Below are 18457 nucleotides of genomic sequence, written 5' to 3' on the forward strand. Positions count from 1 at the left end.
ATGCGTTTTTGAAGTATTCATGGATAGCCCTTCCCCATCTCCTCTGCCCCTTATTACACCCGCTTCATGCATGTTAAGTAATGCATGTGTTTTTAAAGTGACAGCCACCCAGGAATCCCTCCCCCTCCACTCCAATCCCCACTATCTCCAAAGTGGCCCTGGTGAGCCATACTTTCTTGTATTTCCTTCTTTGGTAATTCCTTTCCATTGAATCTAGGCTAGCCCTATGACTTGCTCCTGACCAATAGTCTGTGGTGGGAATGGCCCTGTGTTATTTCTGAGGTTATTTAGAAGAGTCTTGCAGCAGCTACTGGGACCTCTTGCCACATAGGCTCTGGGAGAAGCCAGCTGCCCTGTAACGTCTGACTGCCTCGAGACCTCCATGTTGTGAGGAAGCACAAGCTAACCATGTGGAGAGACTGTGTGCAGAGAGAGGCCCCATCAGCCTTCAGCTCTTTTTGCCGTCCCAACGGAGGAGTCACACATGGACGCAGAGTCCACTACGGATATCCTGCCCAATCTGGGATTCAGATGATACCAGTCTCAGCTGCCGTCTGACAGCAACCCTGAGACTCCAAGAGCGAGCAGTCACCTAAACTCTGCCAACCCACAGAATCATGAATGATAATGACTTGCTATTTAAACCACAAAGCTTTGAAGTGCTTTGCTATGCCGCAGCAGATCCTTGGAACACCCACCATCGTCGGACAGGATGGCCATGAAGATAACAAAGACACTTTGCATATCTATCTTTTGTCAGTCTCGTTGACCTAAGTATGCCGCTGCTGCTGCTAAGTCACTTCAGTCGTGTCTGACTCTGTGCGACCCCATCCCTGGGATTCTCCAGGCAAGAACACTGGAGTGGGTTGCCATTTCCATCTCCAATGCCTAAAAGTGAAAAGTGAAAGTGAAGTCGCTCAGCCATGTCCCACTCTTCGCGACCCCATGGACTGCAGCCTACCAGGCTCCTCTGCCCATGGGATTTTCCAGGCAAGAGTACTGGAGTGGGGTGCCATTGCCTTCTCCAGACCTAAGTATGACAGTATGCCTTTCTTCTCTTAATATGAAATGTAGTTCTACTGATGGCTGTGAGGACTAAATCATTCCATTTAGAGCCATGACTGTTGGAGCATTTTGAAAATATCCACACTGTAGAAATAGTCCTTCCCCTCCCCTCCATTATTTCTCCTCTCGTCATGCACCATGTGCTTCCTGGATATCACATTGCCTGTGAAATGTGCCCAGTTCACTGGCTGCAATGATGCTTTTGCAGCAACAGGCATCCAAGGCAGGTCTCCTTGAAGACAAAGGCAGCGAGAGGAATGGGCTGAGAATCAGGGCCAGGTGGCAGAGGGAGACACTTGGTTTCTCCTCATCTCTTGGAACCAGCTTTTCTGAAGGCCTTCCAAAGATCTAACCAGGGTGTATCCCTTTCCACTGACATTACCATTTTTTTTTTCAAGATGATACTTTAACTTCCTTCTCTTTCCTGGAAAAGACAATGGAGACTCCCCTTCCCCCCAAGTTCAATGAAACAAGGTTGGAATTTTTCAAAAGGAACATTTACTAGGAAACTAAAGGGAAACCAAACGGAATACAAGGGAACAGAGGCAGAGCGGCAGACGGGCTCAGGGAGTTCAAATTTCTGACCAGCCTCTGGCCACAGCCGGACTGCTAGGCAAAGCTTTCCAGATACAAGCCACTTGCCTGCTGGTCCCTATTAAAGTCCCCTTCTATTTCATACCGGCAAGCCAGTGGCATACTCAAAAGTACCACAGGGCTGCTAGTCCTCAAGGCAGGAAGATCTTGAGAGCAGGGGAACAATAGGCTCAGCTGCCCCAGGATCTCCTACCAAGGCTCCCCATCCCAAGGACAAGTCAAAGCTTATTGGGATGGCTGCCTGATATCTACTGGGGCCAGTCTGGTTTCTCTGGGACCACCTTTCTGGGCTCATCTGCCACAATCTAGAGATAATATTTCTGCTGACTATCTTGCTGGCACTAGTCCTTCATGCTTTGGTTCTAAACACTGGTAGGATGGAAGATGTCTGAACGTGGAGGAAGGCATAGGGGAACCTTGGGCAAAGAAATCGAATTCTTCTCATGTCAACAGACATAGGCAGAACCCTGGGTTCCCTGTCGATCTTCGAGGTTGAAAGCCAGTCAGAGATGGAAATGGAATACACAGGCTGGGGAACATGCGAAGCTGGAACATAGTAACACTGACTCATACAACCAAAGGTCTCCAGCCTTTTAAGATTTGACATCAAGGTAGCTTCTTGTACCAGGCAGCCATGGCAACAAGAACTTTCTGAAGACCTGCCTAGTTTGTGCTTCTACCCAGTTAATCCTGTACGGAAATGTTAATTCAAATGAAGATAATGAGTTTCCCAGGAAGGCAAACTACAGTCACACTATGGATTCTGCTGCAAAGAGAGTGTATGAAAGGGAAATGCTGTCTTGGAGAAATGTATGGGCAAATGTATGGGCGGGGTACCTTACACCCATATTGGGGAAGAAAGGTAATACCCCCAGCCCCAGGGCATGCTGAGACCTTTGGTTTCATTTGTATAGAAGCAGAAGCAAGGAGGATGTGGAACACAGCTGGCAGTGGGTTGGCTGATGTGGTCACAAAGGAAGCTGAGTAATGGACATGACACCCGGGGAGAGCCCTTGACCTTCACTCTAGTAGGTACTTCCATTCCCCAAGTGCTGTGAATGTGATATATGTGTCTGGAAATGAAAGGAAACCTGTCTGTGGCTGCCCAAGGCTATGCCTCTGGGCTGTTGCATATGGAAATACCCAGAAGGCACTCAGGCCAAGAAGGCCCCAAAAGCTGTGCCTTCAATCAGGGACCAGCTGTGTCATCTCTTCACAAACTCAGCTCACTCAATGGTACATCTGTTTCTGAGGCTCTTCCCTTGGAAGACAAATGTACCTGGGAAAGGGTATTCCAGATGCCTATGCCATTGAGATGCATGCCTCTCTAACAGGGATGACAACGAACATTCATTCTACTTGCCGATACCAGTTGAAAGGAAGTGGCTGCTGGCTATTCTGAAAATAGTGCTGGGGATCCTGACTCTGGGTTTAGCAGAAGAGAGGGCCACAATCAACTGGCACTCACTGCCACAGACATGGGAGTAGGCAGTGAATTTGCTGTGAACTAGACCGCTTTGCACTCGATTTTTTCTCGGGTAATGGCCTGCTTATCCTATTACTCTCCTGGGGCTATTCCGTGCAAAGCTGGAGTACTTCTTGGGTGAAATTATTTTCTGGAGATAGTTATTAGCTCAGTAGTAGTCCAGTATGAATTAGATCTGCTGCCTACTTAGCACCTGGATAGATTTTAAGATATTCTGTCATTCCAGGGCCTTCCAGCAAATAACACCATGTCAGAGTGACGCTGCCAGGGCAGCTGCTGTGAACCCATCACCAAGGGCCTTGTGTTCATCACTACGAGTCCTGGCACTCTAGGTGCTCTGAGTACTCTGTGTCAGGTGGTTTCTTCCATAGTCCAGTCTCGATTCTTGGCCAGAAGAGATGTGCTTCCCCTGCAGCACACCACCTTAGGCCACCTGAAGACAGCTGGACCATTCACGTTCAGCAAACTCGACCTGGAAAGAGGGCCAGTTATTGCTGTGTTTACAGCTGAGCATTTGGTCACTAGAGTCATCTGGATGTTGTTGGATGGGAAAAGTTACTGAAGATCTCTGTAAGATGGTTGTCCTATTGTGTTCTTGACATAAGCGGTCCTCTTACCCACAGTCATCGTTTCTGTAGGAAAAAGAAACAAAAAGAATGCTTTGGTTTTCATTCATATAAATGTATTTTATTTCAGCTTTCTCTTTTTAATTGAAGTACAGTTGATTTACAATGTTGTCTTCATTTTTGCTAAACAGCTAAGCCGTTCAGTTACACATTCTTTTTAAAGTATTCTTTTCCATTATGGTTTATCATAGGACACTGAATATAGTTCTCTGTGCTATACAGTAGGACTTTGTTGCTTATCCATCCTATACAGAAAAGTTTACATCTGCTAACCTCAACCTCCCACTCCATCCCTCTCCCAACCCCACCAGCCTGTCCTCCATGTCTTGGCAACCACCAGTCTGTTCTCTATGTCCATGATTGTGTTTCATAGATTGATTCATTTGTGTCATATTTTAGATTCCACATATAAATGACATCATATGATATTTGTCTTTCTGACTCACTTAACATGATGACCTCTAGTCATTATCCATGTTGCTGCAAATGGCATTACTGCATTCTTTTTTTAAAGCTGAGTAGTATTCTATTGCATGTATGTGCCATATCGTCTTCTTTTTTTACTTTATTTTTTTAAATTTTGCTTTTGGGTATAGCCAGTTAACAATGTTTTAAGTTTCAGGTGAATAGCAAAGGGACTTATCCATACATATAAATGTATCCAATGCTTCCCCAAACTCTCCTCCCATCCAGGCTGCCACATAACCCTGAGCAGAGCTCTATGTGCTGTATAGTAGTTCCTGGTTGGTTGTCCCTTTTAAATATAGTAGTGCATACACACCCATCCCAAATCCCCTAACTATCCCTCCCCTGCCCCCCAGCAACCGTAAGTTCATTTTCTAAGTCTGTGAGTCTCTTTGTTTTGTAACCAAGTTAATTTGTATCAATTCATTTTAGATTCCACATATAAGAGAAGTCATATGATATATCGGTCCTCTGTCTGACTTACTTCACTCAGTATGACAATCTCTAGGTCCAGGATTATTTTATTCTTTTCTATGGTCAAGTAATATTCCACTGTATATATTTACCACATCTTCTTTACCCATTCATCTGTTTATGGACATTTAGGCTGCTTCCATGTCTTGGCTATTGTGAACAGTGCTACTATGAACACAGAAGTGTATGTATCTATTTGAATTAGAGATTTGTCTGGATAAATGCCCAGAAGTGGAATTGCTGGATCATATGTTAGTTCTCTTTTTAGTTTTCTTGAGGAGACTCCATACGGTTTTTCACAGTGGCTAGACTCTTGAAAGTCCCTTGGACTGCAAGGAGATCTAACCAGTCCATCCTAAAGGAGATAAGTCCTGGGTGTTCATCGGAAGGACTGATGCTGAAGCTGAAACTCCAATACTTTGGCCACATCATGCGAAGAGTTGACTCATTGGAAAAGACCCTGATGCTGGGAGGGATTGGGGGCAGGAGGAGAAGGGGACGACAGAGGATGAGATGGCTGGATGGCTTCACCGACTCGATGGGCATGAGTTTGAGTAAACTCCAGGAGTTCGTGATGGACAGGGAGGCCTGGTGTGCTGTGATTCATGAGGTTGCAAAGAGTCGGAAACGACTGAGCAACTGAACTGACTGACTGACACCAACTTACCCTCCCACCAACAGTGGAGGAGGATTCCTTTCTCTCCACATCCTCTGTGTTATTTGTAGACTTTTTAATGATGGCCCTTCTGACTGTTAGGAGGTGGTACCTCATCATAATTTTGATTTGCATTTCTTAGTAATTAGCAATGTTAAGCATCTTTTCATGTGCCTATTGGCCATCTGTATGTTTTCTTTGGAGAAATGTCTATTTAGCTCTTCTGTCCACGTTTCGATTGGGTTGTTTTTTTGTTGTTGAGTTGCATAAGCTGTATATTTTGGAAATTAAGCCTTTGTTGGTCACATTGTTTGCAGGTATTTTCTCCCATTCTATACACTGTCTTTTCTTTTGTCTATGGTTTCCTTTGCTATGCAAAAGCTTGTAATTTTGATTAGGTCACATCTGTTTATTTTTGTTTTTATTTCTACTGCCTTGAGTGACTGACCCAAGAAAACTTTTGTATGATTTCTGTTAGAGAATGTTTTGTGTATGATCTCTTCTAGGCGTTTTATGGTGTCAGGTCTTATGTTTAAGTCTTTAAGCCAGTTTGAATTCAGACAATACTGCAAAGCCACAGTAATCAAAAAAGTATGGTATTGGCACAAAAAACAGACATATGGGTAAATGGAACAGAATAGAGAGCCCAGAAATATTAATAAACCCACACACCTATGCTCAGTTAATCTTTGACAAAGGAGGCAAGAATATACAATGTGAAGAAACACTCTTTTTAGCAAGTGGTGTTCGCAAAGTTGAAAGCATGGAAATCAAGGAAGTTAGAATATACCCTCTTACCATACACAAAAATATTTCCTTTTATTTTTTTTAAACTGAAGTATAGTTTATTTACAATGTTTCAAATATATAGCAAAATGATTCAGTTATACATATTTATATATGTTCTTTTTCAGATTTTTTTTCCATTATAGGTTATTCTAATTGAATATAGTTCCCTGTGCTAATAGTAGGTCCTTGTTTATATATGATAGTGTGTATCTGTTAATTCCAAATTCCCAGTTTATTCCTCTCCCCTTTCCCTTTGGTAACCATGTTTGTCTTCTACGTCTGTCATCCATATATTTTTAATGTGTATCAGACAAGTGCCAGGCACTGTGACAGATTCTGGTGATAGAGATACCATGAGGAAGACACATATTCTGCTCTCAAAGAGCTCACAGCAGGAGATATTATTACAACATGAGAAGCTGAACAACAGAGATATGTGTAAAATGTGTAGGCGCAAAGAGGAGGGAAGGGCTAACTTTGAGGGGACTGAGGTCTATAGAGAGGACCATAGAGATGTCTTGAGCGGGGCCATTTTGGCTGAAGAGGAGGTCATCAAGAGTGAAAGAGGCAAGGCCCTTGTGGACAGAGGAAACAGCCTGTGCAGAGGCAGGAAATGGCATTGAAGGAACTATCAGAATGTGGTGTGAGGAGTGGAGCAGGAGAAATTAAGAAGACTGGGGAGGAGAGGGTCTGTGTGGTGTGACATACCTTTCCTGTTCTCAAGCTGTGAGGATGGGCTCTTTCACCGGAGCCCCAGACTTAAGAGTAGGAGGAACTCTTGTGATTCACACTCAGCCCAGTATTCAACTTAATTTAAACTCAGGGCATCTTCTAATACAGACTAAGAGTATTAATGCTGCAGTCACAGAGGGAAAGAAAACTGTAGTTACTTCCATGGACACAGCAATAACAAAAATTAAACATGTAAACCATAGGAGAGCTGCAAACATTCTCAGACTGGAAAGTCTGAACTGCATTTCAAAGATCAAATGTTCACGTGTGAGGCTATCAGAGAAGGTAATACAAGCCAGAGGGTACCCAGTAGAAGGAAAACTAGTCTGTTTGGGACCTTTGGTTCTGAAGTGTGTGCATGGGTGTGGGCATACCCATACCCCTGGGAAAGGATATTATTTTCTAGATAAGGAGGAAAATGTGAATGGATAGTTCCCCTATATTGTGATTCAAATACAACAAAAGTTCCCAGATACTCTGGAGCACCTTCCAATTGGTTCTACTTCCCAACCCACCATCCACATTAGGTGCTGGTTCCCCAAACCCCTTTTGCCAGCTGTGAGACTCATACCTGCAGGCCAGCTTGCCAGTCCCTAAATCCTTTCTTATCAGGAAGGCAAGCCATCAACAGGCTCAGCCGCACCAATGAATGCCATGTAGTCTGGAATTAGTGTGCTGCTATGAGCCAGGGCGGCCACATGCCTTCAGTTTTTGATTAACTATAGTGATATGAACTTTACAAACCCTTAAAAGAACCATCTGAAGCTCTTTACTGAAGGGTACAGGGATGTAGAGAGATTAATTTGCCCAAAGTCATGTTATCAGAGCTGGAATTGGATCCCAAGACTTCTAACTACAGTTTAAGCTTCACAGTATTTACAATACCCAAGACATGGAAGGAACATAAATGTTCATCAACAGGCAAATGGATAATGAAGATGTGATACACACACAGGAATACAACTTGACCACAAAAAAGAATGAAACAATTTCATTTTCAGCAGCATAGATGGACTCAGAGATTATCATATTAAGTGAATGTTCAGAAAGATAGATACAAGGTATCACTTATATGTAGAATCCAAAATATGACACAAATGAATTGATCTACAAAACAGAAACAGACTCACAGACATAGAAACAAAGGAAAGGGGGCTGGGGAGGGATAAATTAGGAGTTTGGGATTAGCATATACAAACTACTATACCTAAAATGGACAAGAATAAGGTCCTACAATACATAGCACAGGTAACTACATTCAATATCCAACAATAAACCATAAGGGAAAAGAATATGAAGAATATATATATATATATATAACGAATCACTTTGCTGTACACCAAAAAACTAACACAACATTGTAAATCAACTACACAAATTTAAAGTCTTTTCAAATGAAATTAAATAAAAAGTGGAAACTTTAGCAATTACATCATTTCTAAGTGTACTGTATAAGTTCAATCTATATATCTGAGCTTCTGTCTTGGTTTTCTAGACACTCTAAATCTAGCCAGATGAGGTAACTTTAAGAAAATCTAGTCCAAGCTAGTAGCATGCAGCAGGTGTTGTATTCCACTTACAGCTTCCTACCTTCTTATTCCATTTCTCTGGATTCCCCTGGCCAGTGGCCTGCATATGTATCTCACTTGTCCCTTCAGCTCTCTACCCCATCCGTCCCTGTTATGACCTCAGTTTCATCTCTTCATCTGCAGAGCCCCTTCAGACTGCTTTGGGTAGAGCTCTTCCAAAACATTCAGCCTGATGGACTACTTTGGCATCTGGTTTGTAACCTAAGGCCTGCATAGAGGGCTGGGCTATGACCTCAGCCCATTTTTTTACCAGCCCCATACCCAGGAATACCACCAGCAGAGGCCATGCTGCCAATGGCCAAATCGCAGCACAGCTCCAAACTGACCTCTTTAGCTGGGCTTTGGTCAACGGTGAATTTTGTTATGTGAATCAAGCTCAGCCCTGGGAATACTGTGGAGGGCCCTACTGGTCTAGCCCTTCTTCAGCTGGGTGAGTTTTCTGGGTCCTGATCCTGCCTGATCTCAGCATCCTTGTTTTCCTACTCTGGACAGTGCCACTAAGTCCTCAGAGTGCTTTTGGTCTGCCAGCCCACAAGAGGAAGGGATAAAGAAATTTCAACACATTTGGTGGAGGGGTGAGGTCACTTCTACCAGGAATCTTAGCACTTTTTTCAAAAAGAGAACAAATGAAAAATAGACAAATACATGAAATAATCATTACAGTTGAATATTTTTAACACAATCTGCTCAGAAACTTACTGATTAAATATAAAATTTTGAGTATGCCATGGGTGGATTGTGCTGTGGCTCAGTCCCTTTTGTCTGTCCTGTGGAAGACTTGAAAAACTCAACCAATGTCAAACAAAAAAAACTCCAAAAAAGCAAATAATACTTTTCTAAACACTTATAACCTAATAAGTGGTTACTTAGCCAAGATTTCCAATAAATGAGGTATGAGGAAAGATTTTTCTACAGTTTAGAAGGGCACTGACCCAGCAGGAGTGGTGGTGGGATGGGGTGGTGGAGACTGTGGCATCAAGACCAGAGAAAGCAGTGGCGGTTCCAGCTCTGGCGGCCGTGAGGCTGTGTGGCTGGTTTCAGCGCTGGTGTCAGGATCAGGGGGCAGGAGAAAAGCAGCGTCCTTGTTATCAGGCAGTACCAGGGCTTTAGAAGGTATCAGGAACTTCAGTAGCATCAACAGGAAGTGGTGGTTACAGTCTTATCTGAACAGAGGGGATTTTAAGCAAATTCAATTGTTCTGAGACATATGGATTTGATTTGAATGAAATTGAATTGAAACCAAAGATGAGAACTGTCCCGATGAACACTGTAATGTGAAGTGACATTTCGATCACAAAAATGACAGCTGATGTGAGTCAGGCCATTGAGACTGACCCCAAATTAAGAACATGAAAAGATTGAGTGGATCATTAGATAATATCTGCCTGTGAATTGGAAAATGGGTTTTGATTACAGGAAGTATCTAAGGGCTTTGAAATAGGAAGCCTGTTGAAAATTGAAGTGACTCATTACATGATTCAATCTTATTGTACTTAAAACTGTTAAACTTGTATTTTAAAATTTTATTTAAAAAGCATAAAAATCTTGGGATTTCGCTTACTATTTATTACTTAACACAGATCTGCAAATATATGAAGAAACACCATCCCCCGCCCACTTAAAATCTGAGTCTTCCCTTCTCAATTTCCCCAAGGAGGGCTGTCTTCACTTTCCTTTGCCTCTTCAAGAATCAGCATGTCAAAGAAAGTGTGAAGGTAACTGCATTTCCAGCCAGGTGTGTGTGTGCGTGATGGTTGCTCAGTCGTGTCTGACTCTCTGCAACTCCATGGACTGGAGCCTGCCAGGCTCCTCTGTCCATGGAAATCTCCAGGCAAGAACATTGGAATGGGTTGCCATTTCCTTCTCAAGAGGATCTTCCCAACCCAGGGATCAAACTCAGCCAGGCAACTGGGGCAAAAGACAGAAAACAGAAGCGTCTATTTGGGTAATAATTACTATTTATTGAGCATTCAAGCACCCTGCTTTGCCCTAAGAGCTTTGTAAACTTTATCTCATTCAGTCCTTGCCTTGCCCCTCTGTGATAGATGTTAATTGTTTTTTGTTTTTTTTTTACAAAGGTAACTGAGTCTGAGAAAAGCCAAACAATAACAAAGGTTGTAAATGGCAGAGCCAGGATCTGCCATCATATGTGTATGGATCCAAATGTGTGCTCTTAGGTACTCTGTCTGGGATAGCAAATTATGACACCTTGAATGCCAACTCCATTATGGTGCCTTTCTAAAAAGGAATCTCTGTTCAGAAAGGAATTCTGAATAGTCCAGAGTTTGTACGAAAGTGTTACGACCCACTGTCAAGTCAGCCTTGAAGGGAAGGTGATGAATGGTGACATGTGTGACATGCAGGCTGTTACTAAGAGGGATTCATCAGAAACAAGAAGCAAGGGCTAGAAGTGTGGCGCTGTTGAAAAGATAAGAAGACTGTTGTCATGGCTTTTCAGATGAAGGGGCAAGTTAGGGAACTGTTGCAAGGAAAAACTTATTCCAGTTGATGAAGAGGACTTTTGGGGTTGGTTACTGCAAGGAGATCCAACCAGTCCATCTTAAAGGAGATCAGTCCTGGGTGTCCATTGGAAGGACTGATGCTGAAGCTGAAACTCCAGTACTTTGGCCACCTTACGCAAAGAGTTGACTCACTGGAAAAGACCCTGATGCTGGGAGGGATTGGGGGCAGGAGGAGAAGGGGACGACAGAGGATGAGATGGCTGGATGGCATCACCGACTTAATGGACATGGGTGTGAGTAAACTCTGGGAGTTGGTGATGGACAGGGAGGCCTGGTGTGCTGCGATTCATGGGGTCGCAAAGAGTTGGACATGACTGAGCGACTGAACTGAACTGAACTCCAAGTTTACATTCAGTACATTTATTCTTAATTTGTCCCACAAGCATTTACTGAGCACCAGGCTCTAGAAACACAAAGATGACCAATATACACCCTTCTCTTGAAGTGCTCACAGTTGTCAGTAGATGACTAGAGAACCAAGGCTGATGAGAAAGAAAAGGGAAAGTAAGTGAAGTCTCATCAAGAAGCTCATTTGTAATTGCTAAGTGGTACACGCCTGTGCATGTGTGCGTGCATGTGTGTGCAGTTATGTGTAGCTCCAACTACTCAAATCAGGGAAGGAAGAAAAAAGCTATGATAAAAAAATTGGGTGAGGGTTAAAGTTGAAAGGGTCTTAGGATATATGTGACACACTAGATTGAGCAATAAAATTCCACTTCAAAAGTCTGAGGATGAGGACTGTAGTCCAGTAGTTAAGATGGTCCAGTAGTTAAGATGGTCCTGATGGTCCAGTAGTTAAGAATCCACCTTTCAATGCAGGCTTCCCTGTGGCTCAAACAGTAAAGAATCTGCCTGCAGTGCCAGAGATCCAGGTTCGATTCCTGGGTTGGGAAGATCCCCTGGAGAAGGGAATGGAAACCCATTCTAGTATTCTTGCCTAGAGAATTCCATGAACATAGGTTCAATCCTTGGTTGGGGAACTAAGATCCCACATGCCTTGAGGCAACTAAGCCTGTGCCCCATAACTGCTGAGCCCATGTGCTGCAACTACTGCTGAAACTACTGAAGCCTGAGAGCCTAGAGGCAGTGCTCTTCACTGAGAGAAACCTGTGCACACTGACAAAGACCCATCATAGCAGTAAATAAACAAAGCCTAAGGAAGTCTCTTACTGGCAATGCAGCTAGGAGAAACCAATCATAAGAACATACCGCCCTTGTTAATGAACAGCTGTGGTGAAATGGCAACTGTGCCCATCCCACGTCCTTGCACAGGTACCCTATCTTTGTAATTTGGAACTCAGATCTCGGGTAATCTCAGTCACTATAGAGGACTTGAAGAAATACTTCTATTCCTGTTATTTGGAAGAGAAACTATATAATGCCAGAAAGGTATAACAAACAAGAGTTACAAATGATGAATCAATGATGCTTTTGTGTAAGTTATATTTATTTGAGTATAACAGCACAATTTTGCTTTTAAGGTCAATGGTTAATGAAATGGTATAGTAGAAATTTACCAGATTTATGATTTTAGTGCACATATTTAGGAGAACCTAACTTGCTAAATTTATAGTCAATAATATTCAAATGTTTAGGAAAATCCAACATACTAAATTTATGGATTTGATTTTTCAAAGATTTAATTTATTTAATATTGACTTTGCTGCTTCTTTGTTGCTGCACAGGCTCTTCTCTAGTTGCCCCAAGTGGGAGCTCCTTTCTAGCTGCGGCAGACTCAGTAGTTGCAGCTTCCAGGCTCTAGGGCAGTGGCTCAATAGCTGTGCACGGGCTTAGTTGCTAAGCGGCATTTGGGATCTTCCTGGATCAGGAACTGAACTCATGTCTCCTATAGTGGCAGGCAGATGTTTTACTGCTGAGCTGCCAGGGAAGTCCTGAGTTTGATTTTTAAGATGCTGAAATGCTCAAAGTAATTTAAGTTAAATGTGTAAGACTTTATTTCTTAGCATTATAAGAGTTAATATTCCTTGAGAACAATTTTGTTTAATACCTACTGTGTTAGATATTTGAAATGTTTGACATAATCAACTTGTGACCTTAGTTTGAAATGTTTAAGGGAAAATAGTCAATCATTGTTTAAACAGTACTTAGATATTAGAAGAGTAGTTTTTTTTTTGCTAGATTTATAAAGTTTTTTTCCCCTTTAATTTGAAATATTTAAGAGAATTTGATTAAGTGTGAAATTGGCTTTAGAACTCTAGGGAAATTTAATCTGTCAAATTAGTGAGATAATTGAGAATTAAGCAAGAACAGTAAAACTGAGCATTTTAGTTTCATAACTAAATGATTAGATTTATAACCATTATAATAGTTAACACTATGCAGGATTTAGTATGTACTGTTCTAAGCATATTACATATATTAATCCATTTAACTCCTCACCAGTTCTCTGAGGTGGGTCCTATTATTATTCTCATTTTATAGATGAGGAAACTGAGGTACATAGATGTTGAATAAGCGCTTTACCAAGTGCTTCCAACTAAACTATTCCAGTTCAGTTCAGTTGCTCAGTGTGTCTGACTCTTGCGACCCCATGGACTGCAGCCTGCCAGGCTTCCCTGTCATTCACCAACGCATGGAGCTTGCTCAAACTCATGTCCATCCAGCTGCAGATGTGGTCAGAGCAGGTAATCAGGGTCAGAAGAGGTCACGAGGGTGGGGCCCTCAGGATGGGATTAGTGCCCTTATAAGATAGTCACCAGACAGCTCTTTTTCCTGCTCTCTCCCTGTTTCTGTCCACCCATCATGCCAGGACACAGTGAGGAGGCTGTCATCTGCAATCTAGAAAAAGAGCTTTCACCAGAATGCAATCATGTTGATCTCTGACTTCTAGCCTCCAGATCTGTGAGAAAACAAGCTTCTGTTGTTTTAGCCACCCAGTCTGTGGTATTTTGTTATGGCAGTCTGAGCTAAGACACCAACTATATTAGTTTCCTTGATTTCTCTTCTTTCCCCTACCTTTAAGTGTTGGAATGTCCTAATTTTTAGTCCTTGGGCCTCCTCTCTTCTCCATTTACATCTGGACCTACTTCTGGAATTCTCGATTTCTGTATCTAACTGCCACTTGATATCTCCCTGTAGATGCGTCCAGTAGATGTAGTTAAGTAGTTAAGTCCAACTTAAGTTGTAGTTAAGTAGTTAAGTCAAATGTAGTTAAGTCCAACTCTAGTGCCCTACACAGGCGCTCCACCTGCCTCAGCTCACTTGCGGCAACTCCATCCCTTCACTTCTGTCACCTCCATCCCTTCACTTCTGTCACACCCTACATCAGGAAATCCTATTAGGTCTCCTTCCAAAATCTATCCATAATATAACCACTTCTCAACTCTATCATTGCTTCTACACTGGCCCAAGCCTCTACTGTTTCCATCTAGATCATAGTGGCAGACTCCTAAAGGTTCTCCCCACTTGCACTCTTGCCCTGATACAGTTTATTCCAAACACAGAACCAGAGGGAATGGTTGTAAGCCTAGATCATGTCACATCTCTCTTCAAAATGCTGCAATGGCTTTTCCATTCACCTCAGAGTGGGAATCAAAGTTCTTATGAAGATCACTAGGTTCTGTGCAACTGGGCCCCACACACCCTGTGTACCTTTCTGATCTCATTTCTACTACACTCCCTCTCAGCCCCATTACTCTCCCTCTCAGCCCCATTACTCTCCCACACTGCTTACCTCACTCCTTGTACAGACTTCCTAAAGGCCTCAGTGTCGGCTGTTCCTCAGCCTGTATTTCTACATGGCTTGCTCCCTAATCTCTTTCAAGTGTTTGCTCAAATGTTTCAATGCTCCTTGAGGCCTACCATTACCTATATTAAAATTAACCTCCTTTTAAAAAACACAACCAACTAACCAAACAACAACAAGTCACCACTGGGACTTCCTGGTGATCCAGTGGTTAAGACTCTGAGCTCTCAATGCTGGGGGCTCAGGTTCAATTCCCGTTAGGGAACAAGATACTGTATGCTGCAACTAAGACCCAGTGCAGCCAAATTAAAAAAAAAAAATTTTTTTTAACTTTTTAAAAATTAAAAAAAAATTTTAATTAAAAAAAAAACTAAAAAAAAATCACTACCACATTTCTGATTCTCCTTGTTTTCTTATATTTTTCACAGTACTTATTACCTTCAATACAATGTTCACTTACAATGTTTCTTTTTGTTCCTCTTACTAAAATAAAAGCTTTAAGAGGACAAAAGTTTTTGTCTATTTCTTTCTCACAGATGTATACTCTGAGTAGTATGGCACTCAATTAATATTTCACTGATGAATAAGTAAATGACTGAGCCCCCACTTCCCCCTCAAAGTGATTGTTTTAAAGGCAATTGGACTGATCATTCCTTGGACAGAATGCCACAATATAACAAATGATGCAGGAATGCAAGGAGAATCTTGAAAGATTGTTGAGACAAGCAGCCTGCATGGGGCATACAAGCAGCCTGCATGGGGCATACAAGCTGAAGGAGTTCTGAGCTTCCTGGAGGCAACAGTCATGGATCTTCCATTGTGCTTTGAAGCTAAGGTGATTCTTTTGCAGAGATCTTTATGAGAACTGTCTGTACTTCTGTTTTGCCACAAGTATCACCTGAGACAATGACTGAGAACTTGACTGCACTGAATAACTCTTATGGCTGTCATCTTTCACTTGGAGAACTGGGGTGCTGGAAGGAAGGTAGAGCTCATTTAGTCCTCAAAAAAAGGGAGCTTCTTCAGCTTTCAGAGCTAGCACTGTGTTACTTGTATACATTAATAGAACCATATGCCTGTATGTTTGAAAATATAACATCCAGAGTCTTTCTAACAAATCAGCAATCATTTTCCAAGTTGTAAGATAGAAGAAATTGGAATTCTATCCAACAAGAAATTATTCGACACTGACTTTGTGCCAGGCATTTTGCCAGGTACTGGTTACATAATGATGAATAACAGTCTCTATCCTCAGGGAGCAATTGGATGTGCTGCAGGTGACTTGTACACAGATAACATCAAGTGTCATCGAATGTTAAGTAAGGGGTAAACACAGGGGACCAGGAGAACTCAGACCAGAGACATTTAACTCACAGTGGGAGGATCTTCAGAATGCTTCCTGAAGAAAATGACAAGTGATAAGATGCTTAAAAGATAAGCTGGATCCAGCCAGGAAAAAAGGGGTCGAAAGGACAGCACACACACACAAAGAAGTGAAAGCAGGAGCAGGGGCCATGGGGTGAATAAAAAAGCACGATGTGGACCACTGATCACTGGGCCTAGCCTCGACATAACAGGAGAAAGAGATGGGGGAGGAGCCACAGAGGACCTTGAATGTCAAGATAAAGAACTTGATCTTGTTCAGGACAAAGCAGAGTAACTGAAGGATTTTAAGTATGAGAGAAGCAGGTCAGATTTGTGTTTGAGGCTTTGTGTGAATTAAGACACAGGAGTCCCTCCAGGCACACCCACCCCTTGTCAGTGGAGAGGACAGAGAGGTGACTTCATCTTCCTAGCTCTCCTCACCCAGCTCCCTGGGAAAGGTACTGCCTACAGGCAGTCTGCACAGCCCTGGGGAAGAAGCTCCTGTGGGGACTGTTATCAAAGCTAGAGCCCAGATCCTATGTTAGCCTGAGAAGCTGAGGTCAGCAGAGGCAGTATCATTCTGCACAATGATGCAAAGTGTGCTCCTTCCAAGCAGCTTCCTAGGCAGGGACAGTACTAGGTGGATGCTTCTTTCTCAGGGTATAGAAATTTCTGTTTCCCATGAGCTGTTTTGTCTCTGCAGTCATTCCCCAACCCTTAGGAAAGCTTCATTCAACATTCTAGCCTGGCCCTAGCTGTGTTTTGGAGGAACTGAGGCAGCATTATGTCCACACTTGGGGAAAGCAGGGCAGAGAGAAGCTGGTGGCTGGAAGCAGCATTTCTAAGACCTCCAAAGACGGGCAGCAGAGAAGCCCAGGCACAGCTGGGAGGAGAAAGGGTGAGCACAGTGAGACGCGTGAGATGCATGAGACATGTAGACAAGCATTGTTCAGGGGCTGGTTAAGCCAAGAGAGGAGAGGAAGTCAACTTAGGGCAGGCAGAAAGGGCAGAAGCTCAGATCAGACAGAATCTGAGGACCCTGGTCTTTCATCAAGGGGATGGAAATACAGTGATAAGGGAGAAAAGTGACTGTGAGTGTAGCAAGGCCAGGGAAACGGTGGCTGGTGCTGCATGAAGTGGAGATTGGTGTTCCCTGTGGGAATGCTGCGCTCACCTGGCTTTGTTAGGAGCACCTGGCCTGTCAGACAAGGAGCAAGCAGAGGCGACCGGATGAGGAGGCTGAGCTCAGCTCCTCTCCCTGGGGCTCCTGATGAGGGTGGGACACCAGACTGCAGGGGCAGCCCCTGACTCCCTGGGACTCTGCATCCCACCCATAGCTGCCTCTTCTCTGCTCTTCCCAGGTCTTTGCTCTGCTGTCCACTTCTCATTCTGGGTCTCTGTTAAGTGTCATCTCCCCAACCCCCCAACATAAAGCCGGCTCCCACCCATTCCTATCACGTTTCTGTTGTGTTTCCATCCTCCAACTCATCGAGATTCATTTTCTGTTTATTTTTCTGGAATCTGTCTCCTCCAGCAGAACGCAAGCTCCATGGTGCCAAGCATTTTGCCTGTTGCTTGAACACTGGCTCCCCTGAGTGTGGAAGAGCAGGCGGCACGCGGCAAGTGCCCAGTGAACATGGATTGAATAAATGCTGAGTGCAGACATCAGGACAGCTGAAGACTATGGTGGGTACTGACCGTAGATACACCAAAGGCCAGCCCCTGGCAGTTAGAGGAACATAGCCTGGATTGTCTTCCCAGCTCACCCGGCCACCACTACCCCCATCACCTCCCCCACACAGCGCCAAGACGCTGAAAATCACGCTTGTAAGACCGCTCTCTCTTCATCCCCTTCCACCCAACCCCACTGTCAGCTATTTGGACCAAGACTGGACACCCTAGTCAAGATGGGCAATGAGAGATCCTTCAACCGGAAAATGCAAAAGAGTACGAAAGAGAAAAGACAGACAGAGGAATGTGAATGTGTGGGGCGGGGGTGGGGAGAGACGAATGTAGTAGATGATGAAAGGAGAGAGCAGAGTCAAAGGAAAAAATAAACAAACATCTGGTTTCCCTAAAGTTTCCAGTTTTAGCCCCAGTTCTTCCTGGAACATAGATACATCCCCACCCTTGAATTCCAAGAAACTTCCCTCAACTCTTACAAAAAGTCCCAAGCTAGTTCCATTTGGTTTCTATTATCTAAATAGAACATCAACTAAAGGAGGAGGTTCTAGGCATCCATGTCCTGCCATACCCCCACGTGCCCGAAGCCTGCGTGGCTCCCCACAGCCTGAGCCAGAACCTCCCACGTCAGGGGGTGAAACCATACCCTGCACTAGGCGGGGCTGAGAGTTATTCCTGCAGTCTTTGCAGCTGGGCGGTGCTTGCC

The 18457-nt window shown here is 43.5% G+C and overlaps 1 protein-coding gene across 2 annotated transcripts in view; it reads right to left on the reverse strand.

Annotated features, from left to right (window-relative positions):
* Nucleotides 1-907: 907 nt before the first annotated feature.
* Nucleotides 908-18457, reverse strand: part of SYT9 (synaptotagmin 9) — a 203494-nt gene continuing 185944 nt past the window's right edge. For both annotated transcript variants that reach the window (XR_006341257.1, XM_043904198.1), the window contains exon 7: nt 908-3777. Coding sequence is in view for 1 of the 2 variants with exons in the window: in XM_043904198.1 (XP_043760133.1) it covers nt 3769-3777 (9 nt within the window). In the remaining variant the exon portion in view is untranslated. The remainder of the gene's footprint in view (nt 3778-18457) is intronic.

This window comes from Cervus elaphus, chromosome 1 (genome assembly GCF_910594005.1).
Source record: "Cervus elaphus chromosome 1, mCerEla1.1, whole genome shotgun sequence".
In the NCBI taxonomy this organism is placed as follows: Eukaryota; Metazoa; Chordata; class Mammalia; order Artiodactyla; family Cervidae; genus Cervus; species Cervus elaphus.